Genomic DNA, 18,374 nt, shown 5'->3' with positions numbered 1-18,374 from the left:
GAGCTATAGGGAAAGGCTGAATAGGCTGGGACTATTTTCTCTGGAGCGTTGGAGGCTGAGGGGGGAACCTTATAGAGGTTTATAACATCATGAGAGGCATGGATAAGGTAAATAGACAAGGTATTTTCCCTCGTCCAGAACTGGAGGGCATAGATTTAGGGAGAGGGGAGCAAGATTTAAAAGGGACCTAAGGGGCAATGTTTTCACACAGATTGGTGCATGTATGGAATGAACTGCCAGAGGAAGCAATAGAGGTTGGCATAATTACAACATTTAAAAGGCATCTGGATGGATACATGGATAGGAAGGGTTGAGAGGTATATGGTTCAAGTGCTGGCAAAAGGGACGAGATTAATTAAGGATATCTGGTCAGCATGAACAGGTTGGACCGAAGGGTCCGTTTCCATGCTGTACAACTCTATGGCTCTATGTTATACAAAACTCAGCAAGCGTGAGCACCATTACAAAATACGGTGCACTTTCAATCTTTTGATTCATTTTGCTTTCTTTACAGGAAAAGAATTGAAAGGGAGTCATTGTAATATAGATCAAATAAATATTTAATTGCTATTAGAAATTAGCATTTTAAACATATGAACATATGAATTAAGAATAGGAGTAGGTATATGGACCCTTGAGCCTGTGCCATTATTTGTCAAAACTATGACTGAGCTATTTGTGAGCACTCTCAGCTACCTTCCCCCCAGCCCCAAACCCCTCCCATTTTTCTCTCCACCTCCTTGGCTCACAAGGCTCATTCCTGATGAAGGACTCTTGCCCAAAACGTCAATTCTCCTGCTCCTCAGATGCTGCCTGACCTTCTGTGCTTTTCCAGCACCACACTCTCGACGACGATATATTCCAAATCAGGATGGTGTAGATAGGAACAAAGATTCCCCTTGATGGAGGTATCAATGACCCAGGGCTTAGATTTATGACATGGAAACAGGTCATTTGGCCCAATTTGTCCATACCAACTGGGTTTCTTAAACTGAACTCGTCCCATTTGCCTGCGTTTGGCCCATATCCCTCTGGACTTTTCCTATCCATGTACCTATCCAAATGGCTTTTAAATATTGTAATTGTACCTGAAACTACCACTTCCTCTGGCAGTTCATCCTATATTTGCACCACACTGTGTGAAAACACTGCCCCTCAGATCCCTTTTAAATCTTTTCCTTCTCACCTTAAACCTCTGTCCTCCAGTTTTGGACTATCCTATCCAAGGGAAAAGACCTTGGCTATTCATCTTATCTATGCACCTTGTGATTTTATAAACCTCTAGAAGGTTACCCCTGAGCCTGCCACACTCCAGGGAAAAAAAAATTCCAGCCTATTCTTATAACTCAAGCCTTCTAGTCTCTGTAACCTCCTTGTAAACCTTTTTTGCACCCGTTCCAATTTAATAACATTCTTCCTATACCAAAATTATACATAGTACTCCAAATGTTGGTAACATGACACCCCAACGCCTGCACTCAATGCTCTGACTGACAAAGGTAAATGTGCCAAAAGCCTGCTTCACCACGCTGTTGATGTGTAACACCACGTTCAAGGAACTATGTACCTGCACCCCTAGGTCTCTCTTTTCAACAAAACTCTCCAAAGCCCCACCATTAACTGTGTTAGTCCTGCCGCAGTTTGTCTTATCAAAATGCAACACCTTGCATTTATTGGAATTAAACTCTTTCTGCCATTCCTCTGCCCACTGGTCTAGTTGAAGATGATCCTGTTGTATTCTTAGATCAGTTTCTTCCTGTCCACTATACCACCAATTTTGGTGTCATCTACAAACTAACCATGCCTCCTACACCCTCATCCAAATTGTTTGTGAATGATGTGGACCCAGCACCAATCCATTTGATGGACTGCTGGTCACAGGCCTCCAATCTAAACAATACTACCACTACCACCTGTCTCCAACCGTCAAGTCAATTTTGTATCCAATTGGCTAGCTGTCTGTGGATCCCATGTGATCTAACCTGTTAACCAATCTACCATGTGGAAGGCCTTCCTAAAGTCTATGTAAATGTCGACCACTTTGCCTTCATCCACCTTCCTGGTCACCTCTTCAAAAAGTCGATCAAGTTTATGAGACATAATTTCCCCACACAGAAAGCCATGCTGACTATCCCCAAGCAGTCTTTGCCCTTCCAAATGCATGTAGATTCCGTCTCTCAGAATCCACTCCAACACCCTTCCCATCACTGATCGGAGGCTTACCAGTCTGTAATTCCCTGACATTTCCTTGCAGCCTTCTTAAAAATAATGGCACATTAGCTATATTCCAGTCTTCTAGCACCTCATCTGTCAATGATACAAATGTCTCTGCTGGAGGCTCTGTAATTTCCTCCCTAGCTTCCTACAATGTCTTGAAATATACTAGATCAGGCGCCAGGGATTTATCTACCTGTTTGTGCTTTAAGGCCTCCAGCACCTCCTCTTCTGTAATGTGGATCCTTTTCAAGTCATCACTATTTATTTTCCTGACTTCCCGAGCTTTGATGTCTTTTGCCATGACAAACACTGACGCAAAATATTTATTTGGGATCTCATCCATCTGCTGTGGTTCCACACACAGACAACCGCATTAAACTGTAAGGGGCCCTATTCTCTCCCTAGTTACTCTTTTGCCCTTAGATACTTGTAGAATTTCTTTGATTCTCCTTTATCCTATCAGCCAAAGTTATGGTTTCCTTTTTGCCTTCCTTATTTCCCCCTTAACTGTATTCCTAAACTCCATCTACTCAAGGGATTCATTTGTTCCCAGCTGTTATCAGATCTCAAAGTCCAACTCTACACAAAATTGGGAAATAACATTAACCTTGAAGCTGATGATCACTAAGTTGTTTATTTGTGCCAGTCACATTTTACTCAATTGAATGAGTTAACTTCCCAAGTTGAACAGCTATTGCAGATTGGGTTAGGAAACAGTGTCTGTTTTGCAAAAAAAAGTTCATGATTTTTGGATGGAACTTTAAGACTTTGCCCTTCAGCTCTTCTTATTTGAAGAAAAGTACTTTTCTATGCCTAACACATGTCTCCTCCATTTTCTTAATCTGTGATTAATATCTTGAGTCATTCAGTGCTTCCTATTCCTGCCAGCCTTGCTGTTCATATTAACAGGTACATGCTGGTCCTGAACTCTCATCACCTCGCTTTTGAAAGCCTCCCACTTGTCCCTTTACCTATGAACAGCTTCCTCCAGTCAAAAAAAAGAGGTAGAAGATTTAGAGGAAATACGACAAAAAAAAAACCCATTTCACCCAGACAATGGTGGGAATCTGGAGCTCATTGCCTAGTAAGGGTGATAGAGGCACATCATAGCATTCAAAATGTATTTAGACATGCACATTCAAAATGCCTTTAGACAAGGCATACAAGGTTGTGGGCCAAGTGCTGGAAAAGGAAAAGGGGATTAAATTAATTAGGCAGTCAGTTTTGACTGGCATGAACACAATTGACTGAAGACCTCCTTCTGTGCTACAGATCTCAGACTCTAAGACACTATGAAGGAGAACTTGTAAGGTGGCAATGCTGCAGAACTACTTAATGAGAATAATATCCAGTGGGGTGAAATTTTGCTGTTACAAGTAAATTCATAGGGATAATGCAAAAGAAAAAACCTTGAAAGTTTTATAATTTGCATGAAATTTCCTCAATCTAGTTACCCACCTTAATCTTTCCATCCTGTGCTCCTGTTGCCAACATTTCAGTATCACGACTGAAACACATGCAAAGAACTGCATCATCCATCATCATGAAGTTATCTTGTGCTTGGTACTTTAGATCCTAGAGAATAACATTAAAAGGGGTAAAGAATCAAGTATCCATCACTGGTGCAACAGCAACACAGCCATTTGCTAACCAACCTTACTGTTGCAAAACCTTACTAACAAGATAAAACAAGTGGGAGAGATCTCTGTCCACCATTTCCATCAATAAACAGCTAATGGGAAACACAACTAACCATTCATAATACATTAATATTCATCCATTCTGTCAAATTGTACAGTTCAATCATAAGAAACAGGAACTGAAGTAAGCCATTATATCCTTCAAGCCTGCTTCCCCATTAAATAGGATCAAGCCTGATTCGGTACTCCTCATATCTACTTCCCTATCCAGAGTTGAGCCCCAACCTGTTCAACCTTTGCTCATAAGACAATTCCTTCATACTGGGAATCATATTAGTTACACTTCTCTGAACAGCCTCCAATGAATTGATAATTTTCCTTAAATAAGGGAACCAAAGCTGCTCACTGTACTCCAGGTGTGGTCTCATCAGCACCTTGTACAGTTGTAGTAAGACTTCTTACCCTTATACTCCAACACCCTTAAAAGGGCAAACATTCCAGCAGCCTTCATGATTACCTGCTGCACCTGTATACTAGCTTTCTGTTTTTCATGCAAATACCCTCAAGTCCCTTTGTATAGCATGTTTCTGCAGTTTTCTCCATTTAAGTAATACTGTTCTTTTGTACTCCCTTCCAAAATGAACAATTTTGCATTTTCTCCACACTGTACTCCATTTCCTAACTTCTTGCCCAATTCCTTACCTATCAACTTCTCTCTGTAAACTATTGGTATACCTTTCAGAACTTGCTTTTCCACCTATTTTTGTGTCATAAGCAAAATTGGCTATAGTATTCACCTCGTCCCTCCAAGTCATAAATACACATTGTAAACAGCACTGATCCTGGTGGTACCCTACTGGTTATAGGTCAAACTGAAAAAGAACCCTTTATCCCACTTGCTCTTTCCTGCCCATGAGCCAATTCTCTACCAGTGGCAATACATTACCCTCCGACACCGTGAGCTCTTCAATGACATGGTAGCCATCTGATAAAAAAATACTGCAGTACCATTTCCTGACATTCCACAAAAATACACTGCCAGCAATTGAAAATTATGGGTGCATAAATACGAGTGGAATTGGGAGAGACCATGACTTCCTTCACAAAATTAACAAGACAATACACCTAATCATCTAAAATTAAAAAGTAGTTACAGATTCCATATAACTAACTCAGCATGTTATTCTATCATAAGCAAAGCAGTTTATAAAATCTGGATTTGGATGGTTATTTTGTATGCTTTTGTTCAGCAGTTACCAAATTGATTGACGTATTGAGCATCAGTGCAGCATTCCAATTTGTTACTAAAAAAAATCTTGCTGTTGACCTTCAGCGTACAAAGTAATTTGCATTTTAAACCATTCAAAATCAAACTAAATTTACTGCAGGTAGAATTAAAAAATGTTCATGTATACTTTCTGTCATATTTGAATATTCATTTCAAATCAAAGAAAGTTTTGCCAAAAATACTCAATTTTCCAAAGCAATTCTTCTACTATTTAAATTTCACTTGCCAACCAATCAGCACCCTTTTTACGTGGTATAAATTGTCCTCTTTGATATTTAGCATCCTTCTGATTATCTTGACAAGTGCAAGATGAAAAGCTTCCACAGCATGTTTCTTTTCAGCAATAAAGAAAAACATGCTTAAACGAATCACTCTATACATGTGTACACATGTGCCCAGGAATTCTTTTAAACAATATTCACCTGAGCCCTAAGAATACTGAATGGTCTACCTGGGAAAATCCTCTGAATTCAACAGCAGGAATGAGTGAACAGAACTTTGCAATTGTCAAAACACCAAAAACAGTGACAAGTTCATGCTAATTAGTTAAATTGATTTAATTCTTGGCCATTGGGGGGGGGGGGGGGGGGGAGGGGTGAAGAACGTGATCTACAAACTATCAGAAGATAACTCCAATAAGCCCCCTTTTTGTACTTACTTTTCTAATTTTGCCAGTGGTGAAGTTCCACACTTCAATAAAGCCATCCACAGAACCAGTAACAAGATACTGGCCATCTGGCGAGAATCGAGCACACTCTACATGGGACTTTTGACCAAACTGTTAAAACAAAAATTGCTCACATCATTCAATGCAAGTGTGTCATTCTGAAAATTCCAAAGAACTGTGTTACCTATATGGCGTCTAGATCTTCTGAGTTAAAGGCACTTAAGTCTCCTAACTTCCTTCAAATATCAATGTTACACTTAAATAATGGCTTGAAACTTATTTCAGCATCATTTCTCACCCACAGGAAATTTGTGATAAATTCTTAAAGACTTGAAAACAAAACATTAAGACAAGTTTAGTTGTACTCGGTTATTAAATGGATGCTTGCATGAATGGATTTCCAAAATTTCCATTTTGGGATGGGTGCAGGCACCAGGTATTTCACAAATCAAACTAAAACTTTTACCTTGATGTGCCTGCTGAGTTGAGTTGGGAATTTCTCCTCTTCTACATCTTTCACAGCTGCTTTACCTCTAAACAAGTCAATTGTCATACCTGGAGGCAGAAGCCCCTGGTGTTGCTGCCATTTTAATGCCTGGAACAATAAAAAAGTTACAAGAGGAATAGCATTTTTCTCTTATATGATTTAAAACACACTGTAAAGGAGAGAAAGCTAGTCATAAATAGTTTCTATTCTTTAGTTGTTGCCTAGGTTTTCCAGTGACAACACTGATTTAAACTGGACAGGTTTCAATGTGTTACCATGGAAATTATTGAACTATATCAATATTCCTCTTATGGCTTTAAATTGCCAATGTACAAGAACTAAATGACTTTTGCAGTGCAATCACTCTCGCTACTCAAATGAATGAAGAACAACACAGCACAGGAACAGGCCCTTTGGCCCTCCAAGCCTGTGTCGACACATGCTGCCCTACCTTATGAAAGCTGTCTTCACTTACAAGATCCGTATCCTTTTATCCCCTTCTTATTCATTTATTCATCCAGATGCTTCTTGAATGTAGTAACAAGAACTGCACACAATATTCCAAGTGTGGCCTAAAGTTCCATAAAGCTACAGCATAACTTGCCTGTCCTTATACTTAGTGATCCTTCCAATGAAGGCAAGCATGTCACAGGTCTTTTTTTTTACGACCTTTCTACCTGCACAGCTACCTTCAGTGAACTGTGGACCTGCACACCCACATCCTTCAGCATATCAATACTTCTGTCGGTTCTGCCATTCACTGAATAATTACCACCTGTACTTGATCTTCCGAAATGCATCACCTCACATTTATCCAGATTAAACTGCATCTGCCATTTCTCTGCTGATGCCTCTAACTGATCTATATTCTGCTGTATGTTCTGACAATCCTCTCACTATTCAAACTCCTCAAATCTTTGTATCATCTGCAAACTTGCTAATTAGGCCAGCCAAGTTTTTCTCCAAATCATTTATTTAGACCACTAACAACAGAGGTTCCAGCACTGATCCCTTTGGAACTCCACTAGCCACAATCCTCCATTCCAAAAAGCATCCTTCCACTGCTATCCTCTCTCCTATGACTAAGCCAGTTTTATATTCATCTTGCCAGTTCACCCCTGATACCAAGTGACTTCACCTTTTGTACCAATCTGTCATGAGGGACTTTGTCAAAGGCTTGACTGAAGACCCTGTTGACAACAACTGCTTTTCCCTCAATCATCTCCATCACGGCCTCAAAACATTTGATCAAGTTAGCGAGGTATAACCTCCCCCACACAAAACCATGTTGTCTATCGCTAACAAGTCCATTTGCTTCTAAATGCATATAGATCTTGTCTCTAAGAACCTTTTCTCATAATTTCCCTAACACAGACATGAGGCTAAAAGGCCTGTAATTTCCTAGATTATCCCCGATACCCTTCTTAAATAATGGGACGACTTTGGCTTTTCTCCAGTCCTCTGGGACCTGACCTGCGCCCAAAGAGGATACAAAGATGTTTGTTAATGCTAAACCTAAATGCTTTTCTCGAGAAATTTCATGGCAATTATTAGTACTAAATTATCACAGAAAATGTAAAACACTTACTTGCACACAGAAGTCAGGAAAAGGTGAATGTCATTCAACCCAAGCTTGCTCCATCATTCAATTAAATCAACGAATGACCTGCTACTTAACAGAACTACCTGCTGTAGTTTTATAAACATCAATACCCTTGCCTAATAAAAATCCACTTCAAACTTTGTGTCCAAATATCTCAAAATATGCTCATTCCATAACAAGGGCTTCTGATAAGATTTGAGGAATAAATGTCTGAATGCATGGAAGCCTCATTTTGTTTTTTTCTTGTGACTGTTCCACAGTGTATTAGAGTCAGATACATTAGGGACATTTAAGAGACTCTTGGATAGGCACATGGATGATAGTGAAGTGAAGGGTATGTAGGACCGTTTGATCTTAGAGTAGGATAAAAGGTCAGCACAACATCAAGGGCCAAAGGGCCTGTACTGTGCTGTACTATTCAACGTTTTATGTTCCATTTCCGATAGCAAACCCAACTTGTTTCAGGGGTATTTTCATTCTGAAACCAGTTTCATATCTCATCCAAGGTATGCGATGTTGACTATAATTTTAACCCCAGTTTGAAGATTTAATTGGTAATAAAGTCAAAGTTACAACCATTCAGGTCAAGTTGTTCTCATTCCCTCCCTTAGAATAATTAAGAATATTGAACATTCAATTAGCATGGAAGAAATTTGTAATAACAATGTGATGAGAAGAAATAGAGTTGTGTTATACCTGAATGGAAAAACTGAAATAACATTGTCATCTACCATCCATTATACTTTATAGATTACTTGCAGCACGGGAGTAGCAGTTCTACTAATCTCAAAAAAGATACAACAACAGAGGATATGCCTTTTGAAGCTTTCACTATTTATCATTTAACACCTAAATTTTATTTACCTTCCACGCAGGAACATAAACAGAATGCAACAGGTATAGCAAAACAGGCACATTTACCTGACCCAACAAAGCCATGAGACGTGAAGGGGGCACTACACTGACTTCCCCTGCCAAAGCCTGAGCAATGGCTGCTCTTCGCTTCTCTTTACTACTGCCATCTGGGTAAGCCTAAAAAGTAGCAAACAACAATGCAATGAGGCATGATGGATAATCAAGTAGCAAACATCTAGGTGCCAACTTACCATACTTGGTTAAATATATTCCATTCACCTACCTCATACCACTTCTGCTACTATACAGCTGGCAAGGTGCTTTTAAGGTTGTTTTCTAAAATGCATAAACATATTCAGGAGGATGCAGCTGCAAGATGCTGGATGTTACACTGACATGAAGCCAAAAGGACTTCTAAAAAGTGAGTTGCCGTGATCTAGAATGAATTTTACGTGAACGGGTGGAAACAGATTTACTAGCTCCTTTCAAAAGGGCATTGGATAAATATTAAAAGGATACAAAAAATGTAGGGCTGTGGGAAAGAAACTGAATAATTAGATCGGTCTTTCAAATTGCTGACAGCCACAATGGGACAAATGGCTTTTGTGGGAGCACAATCATTTTCTGATGCACAATAAGACAACCACAAATTCATGCACCTGCATGGAAATATCACTGCCATACCACTGAAAAGGAAGCAGCGCTCAGAGATCAATTAGATTTCTAGTTTGAAACACGTATGAAGCATTGCAATTGGGAGCATGGAGCATCTGATGTCCACTACACTCCTTTAACATTAAACTACCTGTGGCAACAAAGTGCAGTAGTGTTCAAACAAAAACCTCTTGATATGCACATCAGGAATGAACACAGGTTTCATGTGGCTACATCATGACCCTGTTTTCAAATGGTTATAACCTCATTGCAATTGCCCAAGTGTCAATGGTCTGAATATGCAGCACAGAAATAAAATACACTTCTGCTTCATCTAATATTCAAAAGACACCAGTTAAATATGGATCATTAAAATTATTATAAATTTAAAACTCATCTTTATTCAGGTTGTACGTTTGACAAAGAAAATTAGTTGGGCAGTACATGGCAATGAAGGGTGGAGGAAACATTGCAGATTTTACTGAGAGTAATTTGAGAATTCACCAGTAAAAACAATAGAAAGTTATTAATAATCTACACTTGTACAGGAAAAGTAGTATGCATTCAACAGTTCTCTCAACACTGTTACCCTTGTGCCTTCTAAAAGCTTGATGAGAGAAGTTCAAGTACCTCACGTGGATCAAAGTAGGATCTTGCTAACAGGTTCTCCAGATGAATATACCTCTCTGGTTGGGTTTGTTTTAGCATAATCATGGGGTCAGTCTGTCGAAGCAAAGATCGAGCAGCACCTAACTCACGAAGTTCAATCAGCTCTAAAACCACCTACAGAATGAACAAAAAAATTTCAAAACTTTCAGTAACATAGTGAAGCTTATTTTTGGATACACAGAAAATATGTTTTTTTTATTTAACCCCACAAAAAGGAAAGATATGCACAAAAACAGGAAATATCTGGATTCTAAAGTCATTTGCCCTACACAAGACCACTTGTTAAACCAATCATGAAATCATACATTTTAAGTCGAGATAAGTCGAGCTATGATTTGTTTTGCATTCATCTGAGACAGCAGATGGAGGTGCAATTCAAGAAAACATCTAAAAGATCACTTGTTCAATAGAACACAGGAGGTGTGGTTAGTAAATTTGCAGACGACACCAAAATTGGAGATGTAGTGGACAACAAAGAAGGTTACCTCAGAGAACAACAGGACCTTGATCGAATGGGACAATGGGCCGATAAGTGGCAGATGGAGTTTAATTTAGATAAATGTGAGGTGCTGCATTTTGGAAAGGCAAGTCAGGGAAGGACTTATACACTTAACGGTGAGGTCTTGGGGACTATTGCTGAACAAAGAGACCTTGCAGCGCAGGTTCATAGCTCCTTGAATGGAGTCCCAGGGAGATAGGATATTGAAGGCGGCATTTGGTATGCTTGCCTTTATTGGTCAGTGCATTGAGTGTAGGAGTTGTTGTGGTGGGCGGGTGGGGGGAGGGGTGTAATGTTGCAGCTGTACAGGACGTTAGTTTAACCACTTTTGGAATACTGCATGCAGTTCTGGTCTCCCTGCTATACAAAGGACATTTTCAAACTTGAAAGGGTTCAGAAAAGATGTACAAGGATGTTGTCAGGGTTGGAGGGTTTGAGTTACAGGGAGGGGCTGCATAGACGGGGCTATTTTCCCTGGAGCATCAAAGAATGAGGGGTGACCTTGTGAGATTTATAGTCATGGGGAAATGGATAAGGTGAAGAGTCAAAGTCTTTTCCCTGGGGTGGGAGAGCCCAAAATTAGAGGGCACAGGCTTAAGATGAGAGAGAAAAGACTTAAAAGGGATCAAAGAAGCAAATTTTCACGCAGAGGATGGTGCATAGAATGAGCTGCCAGAGGAAGTGGAGGAGACTGGTACAGTTACAACATTTAAAGGCAACTAGACGGATATATGAATAGGATGGGTTTAGAGAGATATGGGCCAAATGCTAGCAGATGGGACAAGATTTATTTAGGATATCTGGTCAGCATGGACGAAGTGGACTAAAGGGTCTGTTTCTGTGCTGTACAACTCTATGACTCTACAGTACTCGCTCAAGTCTTGCAACAGAAGTACTACCTGGTGATTGCGCACAAATGAACTTTGCTGTTCTCACACTAAGAGAGCGATGGTAAAATACTATTGTTGGAGGTATCTCTGTTGACATGGCTTCCAACACAAAAAATTGCATTGATTGTTTATTATTTCCAATGCATTGTCAAATAATGTTAATACCATTTTAACTTTTAAAATGCTTTTTCCTAGCATCAATTTTGTCTCACTGCACATTGTGCTTGGTGCATGATTGTTGAGATCATGTGCTATCTGCCTTGATACAGGATTTGTACAATTTGCAATAATGCAATTTTAATCCAATGAGAAATAAAAAAGCTTGATCACTGAAGGAAATGTGACTCCTTGGTGAAAGCTATAAAATGTCTTTTGATGGTACTTAGTTAAAAATCACAACGCCAGGTCGTAGCCCAACAGGTTAATTTGGAAGCACTAGCTTTCGGAGCGCTGCTTCTTCATCAGGTGGTTATCACCTGATGAAGAAACAGCGCTCTGAAAGCTAGTGCTTCCAAATTAACCTGTTGGACTATAGGTGTTGTGATTCTTAACTTTGTACACCCCAGTCCAACACCAGCACCTCCAAACAATGATAATTAGCTTTCAGTTACTGTGGAAATTGCTTGCTACCTTTAGCATTGGCACTGGAAGCCTTAATATTCCTGTCAGATTTAGAGAACTGATAATTAAAAGAGTGGGAGAGCAAATGGGGCAGGAATGAGAAAGTCACAAACACATTTTCTCTTTCAGGTAAGAATTACCCACCACAGTACAGAAACATCAACACAATCCCTTTCTCTATCTATTAATCATGTTTGATCAATAATCTTACCTGTTCATACAAATCAATAAGTGTTTTATCAGGCAGCTTTAGTGACTGTATGGCCTGTAATACAGTGTCCCAGTGGCCACTGTTTATATCTGCTACAAAACTCTCAATACTGTCCACAGTGTTTAAAGACACTGTGGTCTCTTCTTGTAGAGTTGCTAGGGTCCGATGCAAATTATTCTCCTTCAAGTACTGCATGATCAGACGGACAACACTATGAATAAAGAAAAGCAACCCTATTAAACATTAAGAGACCAGATTTGTTAAATGCATTTATATTACAAATCTTGCACCTGTATTTACTTCCTAATTTTCCTTTCATAAATGCCTCCCTCCATACTTCGAAAAAAATAAACTTGTACTGTACCTTTTGCAACCTCAGGGCATCTCAAGGTACTTTACCTAGCAACTGAATGCTTCTGAAGTATGGTCACTGTTGTAAGGTAGGAAATAGGGTACCCACTACATTCACACCAAGCTCCCACAAATAGCAGTGTGGTAACCATTGGGAAAGGATGCGTACAAAATAAAGCTGTATGTTTTGGAATTTTGGAGGGCCTTCCTAACAGCACTGGAAGTACTTGCACCAGATAAACTGAAGTGGCTCAAAAGGTGGCTCCCCACCATTATTTTTTCACAGGCAACTAGAGATAGACAACAAATGCTGGCCTTGTCACGAGCACCCACAGTCATATACATGAAATAATTTTTAATATAAGATCAAGGGTGATTTGATTTAACTTTCAGACATTGAGGGAAACAAACTATTTCCACTGATTGGGGACTCTTGGACTAAGGAATATAATCTAAAATTAGAATCAGATCCCAGAGGAGAAATAAGGAATAATTCCTACACACAAAGGAAGTTAGGTGCTTGGAACTCTGTTACACAAATAACATGCTTGATCAATTGATAACTTAAATTCTAAGACTGATAGATTATTAAATTATTCCACAGTAAGTGATACGGTGCAAAAACAGGTACATGGAGTTAGATCAAAACAGCCAGTATCTCACTGAATACTGGGACAGGCCCAAGGAGATGAAAAGCCTGTACATTAATGCCCAATGGCTCCTGGGGCCAAGTTACCTGCTCTTTCCCCTAGTTTATGCATACATATGCTGTCAATAGTGGACAGAAGTACTGACAAAACCAGACATTACTCATTTTACAGAAACTGTATTCTAATCTCATTTTCCAGCTCTTGATCCATAGCCTTGCATGCCTTGGCATTCAAGTGCACATCTAAATAATTCTTAAATGTTATGAGGGCTTCTGCTTCCAGCATCCTTTCAGGCAGTGAGTACCAGTTTCCCATTACCCTCTGGGTGAGTTTTTTCCCTCCCACAATCCCTCTAAACCTCTTGGCCCTTACTTTAAATCCATATCCCCAATCACTGATCCCTCCAACAAAGGGGACAAGGTCCCTTCCTGTTTACTCTGTCTTTGTCCCTCAATTTTCCTCAGTCTCCTCTGCTCCAAACAAAAAAAACACAATCTCAGTCTACCCAATCTTTGTTCATAACTAAAATTCTTCAGCCCAGGCAATATCCTGGTAAATGTCATGTACACCTTCTCCACTGCAACCACATCCCTCCTATCATATGGATTCCAGAACTGTAAGCAATACTCTGTGGCTATCTTGCCCAGTATGGACCATTTCACCAATTTTCTACAACCTTAGTGATCCATCCTCTTGCATTCAATCATTTTTATATATATATACCACAATCAGCAAGAGCCCCAAACTGATCCCTGCAGAACACCACTGGACATAGGTTTATAGTCACAATAACACTCCTCTACCATCACCCTCTTCTTCCTGCCACTCAGCCAATTCTGGATCCAATTAACCAAAGTTCCTTGGATCCCATGGGCTCTCATCTCCCATGTGAGACTTTATCAAAACTCTTGCTGAAGTCCAACTAAACTATTCCAAATGCATTGCCCACATCAACACATCTGGTCATCTCTTTGAAAAATGATATGATCTCCCTTAACAAAACCATACTGATGCTCCTTGATTAGTCAATGCCTCACCGAGTGCAGATTAATTCTGCACCTTAATTGTTTCCATTGGCTTGCCCACCACTGAGGCCAGACTAATTGGCCTGTAGTTTCTATCTTATCCTTTTCTTTCTCTTCACACCATAACTGATTTAACAAGACTTCTTGGAAATTACAAAGTTCTTCCAGTTTGCTGATCAACAACTAATACTCACAAACATGTAAATTCCAGGAAGAGGTGAGATCTGTACATTGACACTTCAATGTAGAAACATGCCATTTGGCTTATACTGGTGTTCATGCTCCACACAAGCCTGGGTCACCTCTCTTCATCTCATCACAAAAGCATATCCTTATATTGCTTCCTTGTATTTTATCCAACGTCCATTTCAAATGCTTCAATATTACTTGTTCCCCAAGATCCACAAGCCCAAAGACACCGGCTGACCCATCGTCTCCGCAAGCTCCTGCCCCACCGAACTCAAGTCGTCCTATCTCGACTCCATCCTCTCCCTCTTGGTTCAGGCACTTCCCATCTCCACCTGCCACCAACCACGTCCTCCACCTTTTCAGTAACTTCCAGTTCCCCAGCTGCCCCCGCACTTCATCTTCACAATGGATGTGCAGCCCTTATACCTGTCAATATCCCACAATAATGGCCTTCAGGCCCTCAGCTTCCTCCACTCCAACAGATTCATCTAGTCCCCCTCCACTAATACCCTCCTCCACCTCACCAAAATAGTCCTAGCCCTTAGTAATTTTTCCTTTAACTCCTCCCATTTCCTCCAAATCCAAGGGACAGCCATTGACACTCATCTGGGCCCCAGATACACCTTATCGGCTAGGTTGAACAGTCCCTCTTCAATACCTACATAGGCACTGTGCCCCAACTCTTCCGCTGTTAGATCAATGACTGCATCGGTGTAGCATCCTGCACACAGGCTGAACTGGAGCAGTTCATCGACTTCGCCCACAACTTCCACCCCATCCTCAAATTAACTTGATCCATCTTGCACACCTCTCTCCCATCTTGACCTCCATTTCCATCTCTGGTGACAGTCTCCAGCTGGACGTTTACTATAAACCCACAGACTCTCAACTATCTGGACAAGACCTTCTTCCACACAGCATCCAGCAAGAACTCAAACCCGTTCTCCTAATTACTCTGCTGCATCTGCTCAGACGAGGAGACATTCCACTCCCAAGCATCCCAGATGTCCACCTATTTTGAACAGTGTGCTTTTACCCCCTGTCATCCAGACAGCCCTCCACCGCTTTGCCTCCATTCCACTGGTCTAACCTATCCCCTCCAAACTCAATAAAGACAGGGCCCCACTTGTTCTCACCTACCACCCCACCAGTCTCCACATCCAATGCATCATCTTCCCCTCCCCACCCCTCTTTGCCTTCTGCAGGGACTATTCCCTTTGTCAATCCTTGTTTCGCACCACTCTACTCACCACCACCTCCTTCCCCGCTCCCTCCCAAACCCCCAGGTACCTTCGCCTGCAAGCATGAAAAATGCAAAACTGGCCTGCACACCTCCTCACTCACCTCCATCCAAAGCCCAAAACAGTCTTTCCAGGTGAGACAGAGGTTCATCTGCCTCTCCTCCAACCTAGTTTACTGTATCCAGTGCTCCAAAGGAGGTCTTCTCTACATTAGGGAGACCAAATGTAAACTAAGGGAATGTTTTGCCGAGCATTCAGCTGGGCCCATGGGGCAGACCTAACCTCCCAATCACTGCCAATTTTAATTCCCTTTCAGACATGACCATCCTTGGCCTCCTCATTGCCACAACAAAATTAAACTGCAAACGGGAAGAATAATACCTCATCTTCCGCTTGGGCAGCCTACAGCCTGATAGACTCAACATAGAGTTCTCCAATTTTATATAACTTACCATCCCATCACCCGACTCCCTTCCCAACCCCTCGCTACTCCCTTCCATTCCACTCATCGACCCTCACTTCTAGCTACCGATTGGATTCATTCTTCCCATCGAACAACCAGGTCGTACCCTCTACCCATCTTCACCTATCCCCACTTCACCATCCTGCCCCTCCACCTCCTTTATCTGCAGCTTCCCTTACACCGTCCCCCAGTTCTAAAGAGTTACACCCAAAATGTTGACTTCTCAAGCTCCACTTGCTGCCTGGCTTGCTGTGTTCTTCCAACCTCCTCTTTGTCCACCTCAATATTACTTTTCTCATCTAATCACTGCGGTAGCAAATTCCAGAGCCTCACCACTCACGGGCTGAGGAAACCTCTTTTGAACTTGCCATCGTATTTATTATTGATTGTCCTATATTGAGGCCCCTTTAGTTTTGGTCTAAACCACAAGGAGGAACATCTCCCTGCCTGACAATAACATGGTAATGTGAGCCAAGTTATAATAAACAGCTCCAGGTTTCTTACTAATGCAAATTCAGACTATATTATCAAACACAGCCAAGAATACAAATTAATTAATTTAATTCACTACACAGGGGTGTATGTGTTGAACAAATAGCTCAGGTTGTGGCGGCCTTGTTTTTGTCGACACAGTCACAAACCGTCCCACGTTCCATTAACGGTTAACTCAGAGTTTGAACTCAAACTGCTTCGCTTACTCCGCCGATTCGATTTCGATCGACATGTTGGCCTGCACCCAGGACGCTGCCTGCCTCCTTCACCGTCCAAACAATAAAAAGAGGGGAAAAAATATATATATGGTCCAGAGAAACAACTCCTCAAGGCCCGCGGCCTCAAACAGCGAACTTCCGGTATCCCCGATCATCTACTTCCGGGGTAAGTGTAAACTATGTCAGATCTCCGCCAATCAGTGAAGAGGATCCTGTGACACATCCAACAAACCTGAAAGGGAAAGGACATCTCGTTTAACAGTATAAGACCTGCAGAAAAAGGAACGGGAGGAGGAAATCCAACCCCTTCAGTCAACTCCATCATTCAATAGGATAATGGTTGATCTGAAACTCCTGACATCCACATTCCTGCACTTTGCCCATAACCCTTGATTCCTCTACTGACCAAGAATCTTATCTATCTCAGCCTTAAATATATACAAAGACTCTTAGCCCACAGTTCTCATGGCAATGAGTTCCAAAGACTCACAGAAGAAATTTGTGCTCATCTCAGTCTAAAATTGGCACCCTTTAATTCTGACATTATGGACACTGGGTCCTAGACTCTCCCATGAAGGGAAACATCCTAGAACAGAGAACATTTATAGCGCAGTACAGACCCTTCAGCCCTTGATGCTGTGCCGACCTGTGAAACCAGTCTGGAGCAATCTAACCTACACTATTTCATTCTTGTCCCTATGCCTCCTGAATGACCATTTAAATGCCCTTAAATATGGTGAGTCTACTACTGTTGCAGGCAGTGCATTCCATACACCTACTACTCTCTGAGTAAAGAAACTACCTCTGATATCTGTCCTCTATCTATCACCCCTCAACTTAAAGCTATGTCCCCTCGTGCTAGCCATCACCATCCAAGGAAAAAGCTCTCACTGTCCACCCTCTCTAATCTCTGACTATTTTATGCCTCAATTAAGTCACCTCTCAACCTTCTCTCTAACAAAAACAGCCTCAAGTCCCTCAACGTTTCCTCTTAAGACCTCTCCATACCCGGCAACATCCTGGAAAATCTCCTTTGAACCCTTTCCAAAGCTTCCACATACTTCCTGTAATGCAGTGACCATAACTGTATGCAATACACCAAGTGCGGCCGCACCGGAGTTTTGTACAGCTGCAGCATGATCATATTGTTTCTGAAACTCAATCCCTCTACCAATAAAAGCTAACACATTGTATGCCTTCTTAATAGCCCTGAAGATTGGGATAAATTTAGAATCCAGCAAAATAGGACTGCAAATATATAGACACAGCAAATTATCTCTGAGGGCAAACAGCAAGGAATATAAAAACTGACAATAAGAACTTGTTTAAATATATGAAAAGGAAGATAAATGTCAAAGTGAACATAGTCACTTCAGAAAATGAATCTGACAAGACATCGTTGGGGAACAAGGAAATAGCAGAGGAGTTAAACAATTATTTGGTA

The 18,374-nt window shown here is 41.0% G+C and overlaps 1 protein-coding gene across 1 annotated transcript in view; it reads right to left on the bottom strand.

Annotated features, from left to right (window-relative positions):
* Positions 1–17,081, bottom strand: part of smu1a (SMU1 DNA replication regulator and spliceosomal factor a) — a 31,469-nt gene extending 14,388 nt beyond the window's left edge. Inside the window, exons 1-7 of the mRNA XM_072588133.1 lie at positions 16,919–17,081; positions 12,302–12,512; positions 10,042–10,194; positions 8,824–8,934; positions 6,279–6,407; positions 5,804–5,923; positions 3,676–3,792 (exon numbers count right to left, since the gene is read on the bottom strand). Of these exons, the coding sequence (XP_072444234.1) occupies positions 3,676–3,792; positions 5,804–5,923; positions 6,279–6,407; positions 8,824–8,934; positions 10,042–10,194; positions 12,302–12,512; positions 16,919–16,944 (867 nt within the window). The 5' untranslated portion in view covers positions 16,945–17,081. The remainder of the gene's footprint in view (positions 1–3,675; positions 3,793–5,803; positions 5,924–6,278; positions 6,408–8,823; positions 8,935–10,041; positions 10,195–12,301; positions 12,513–16,918) is intronic.
* Positions 17,082–18,374: the final 1,293 nt, after the last annotated feature.

Source organism: Chiloscyllium punctatum, chromosome 2 (assembly GCF_047496795.1).
Source record: "Chiloscyllium punctatum isolate Juve2018m chromosome 2, sChiPun1.3, whole genome shotgun sequence".
Classification (NCBI taxonomy): domain Eukaryota; kingdom Metazoa; phylum Chordata; class Chondrichthyes; order Orectolobiformes; family Hemiscylliidae; genus Chiloscyllium; species Chiloscyllium punctatum.
The sequence above is the reverse complement of the archived record's forward strand: the minus strand, read 5'-3'. Positions and strand labels throughout refer to the sequence as shown.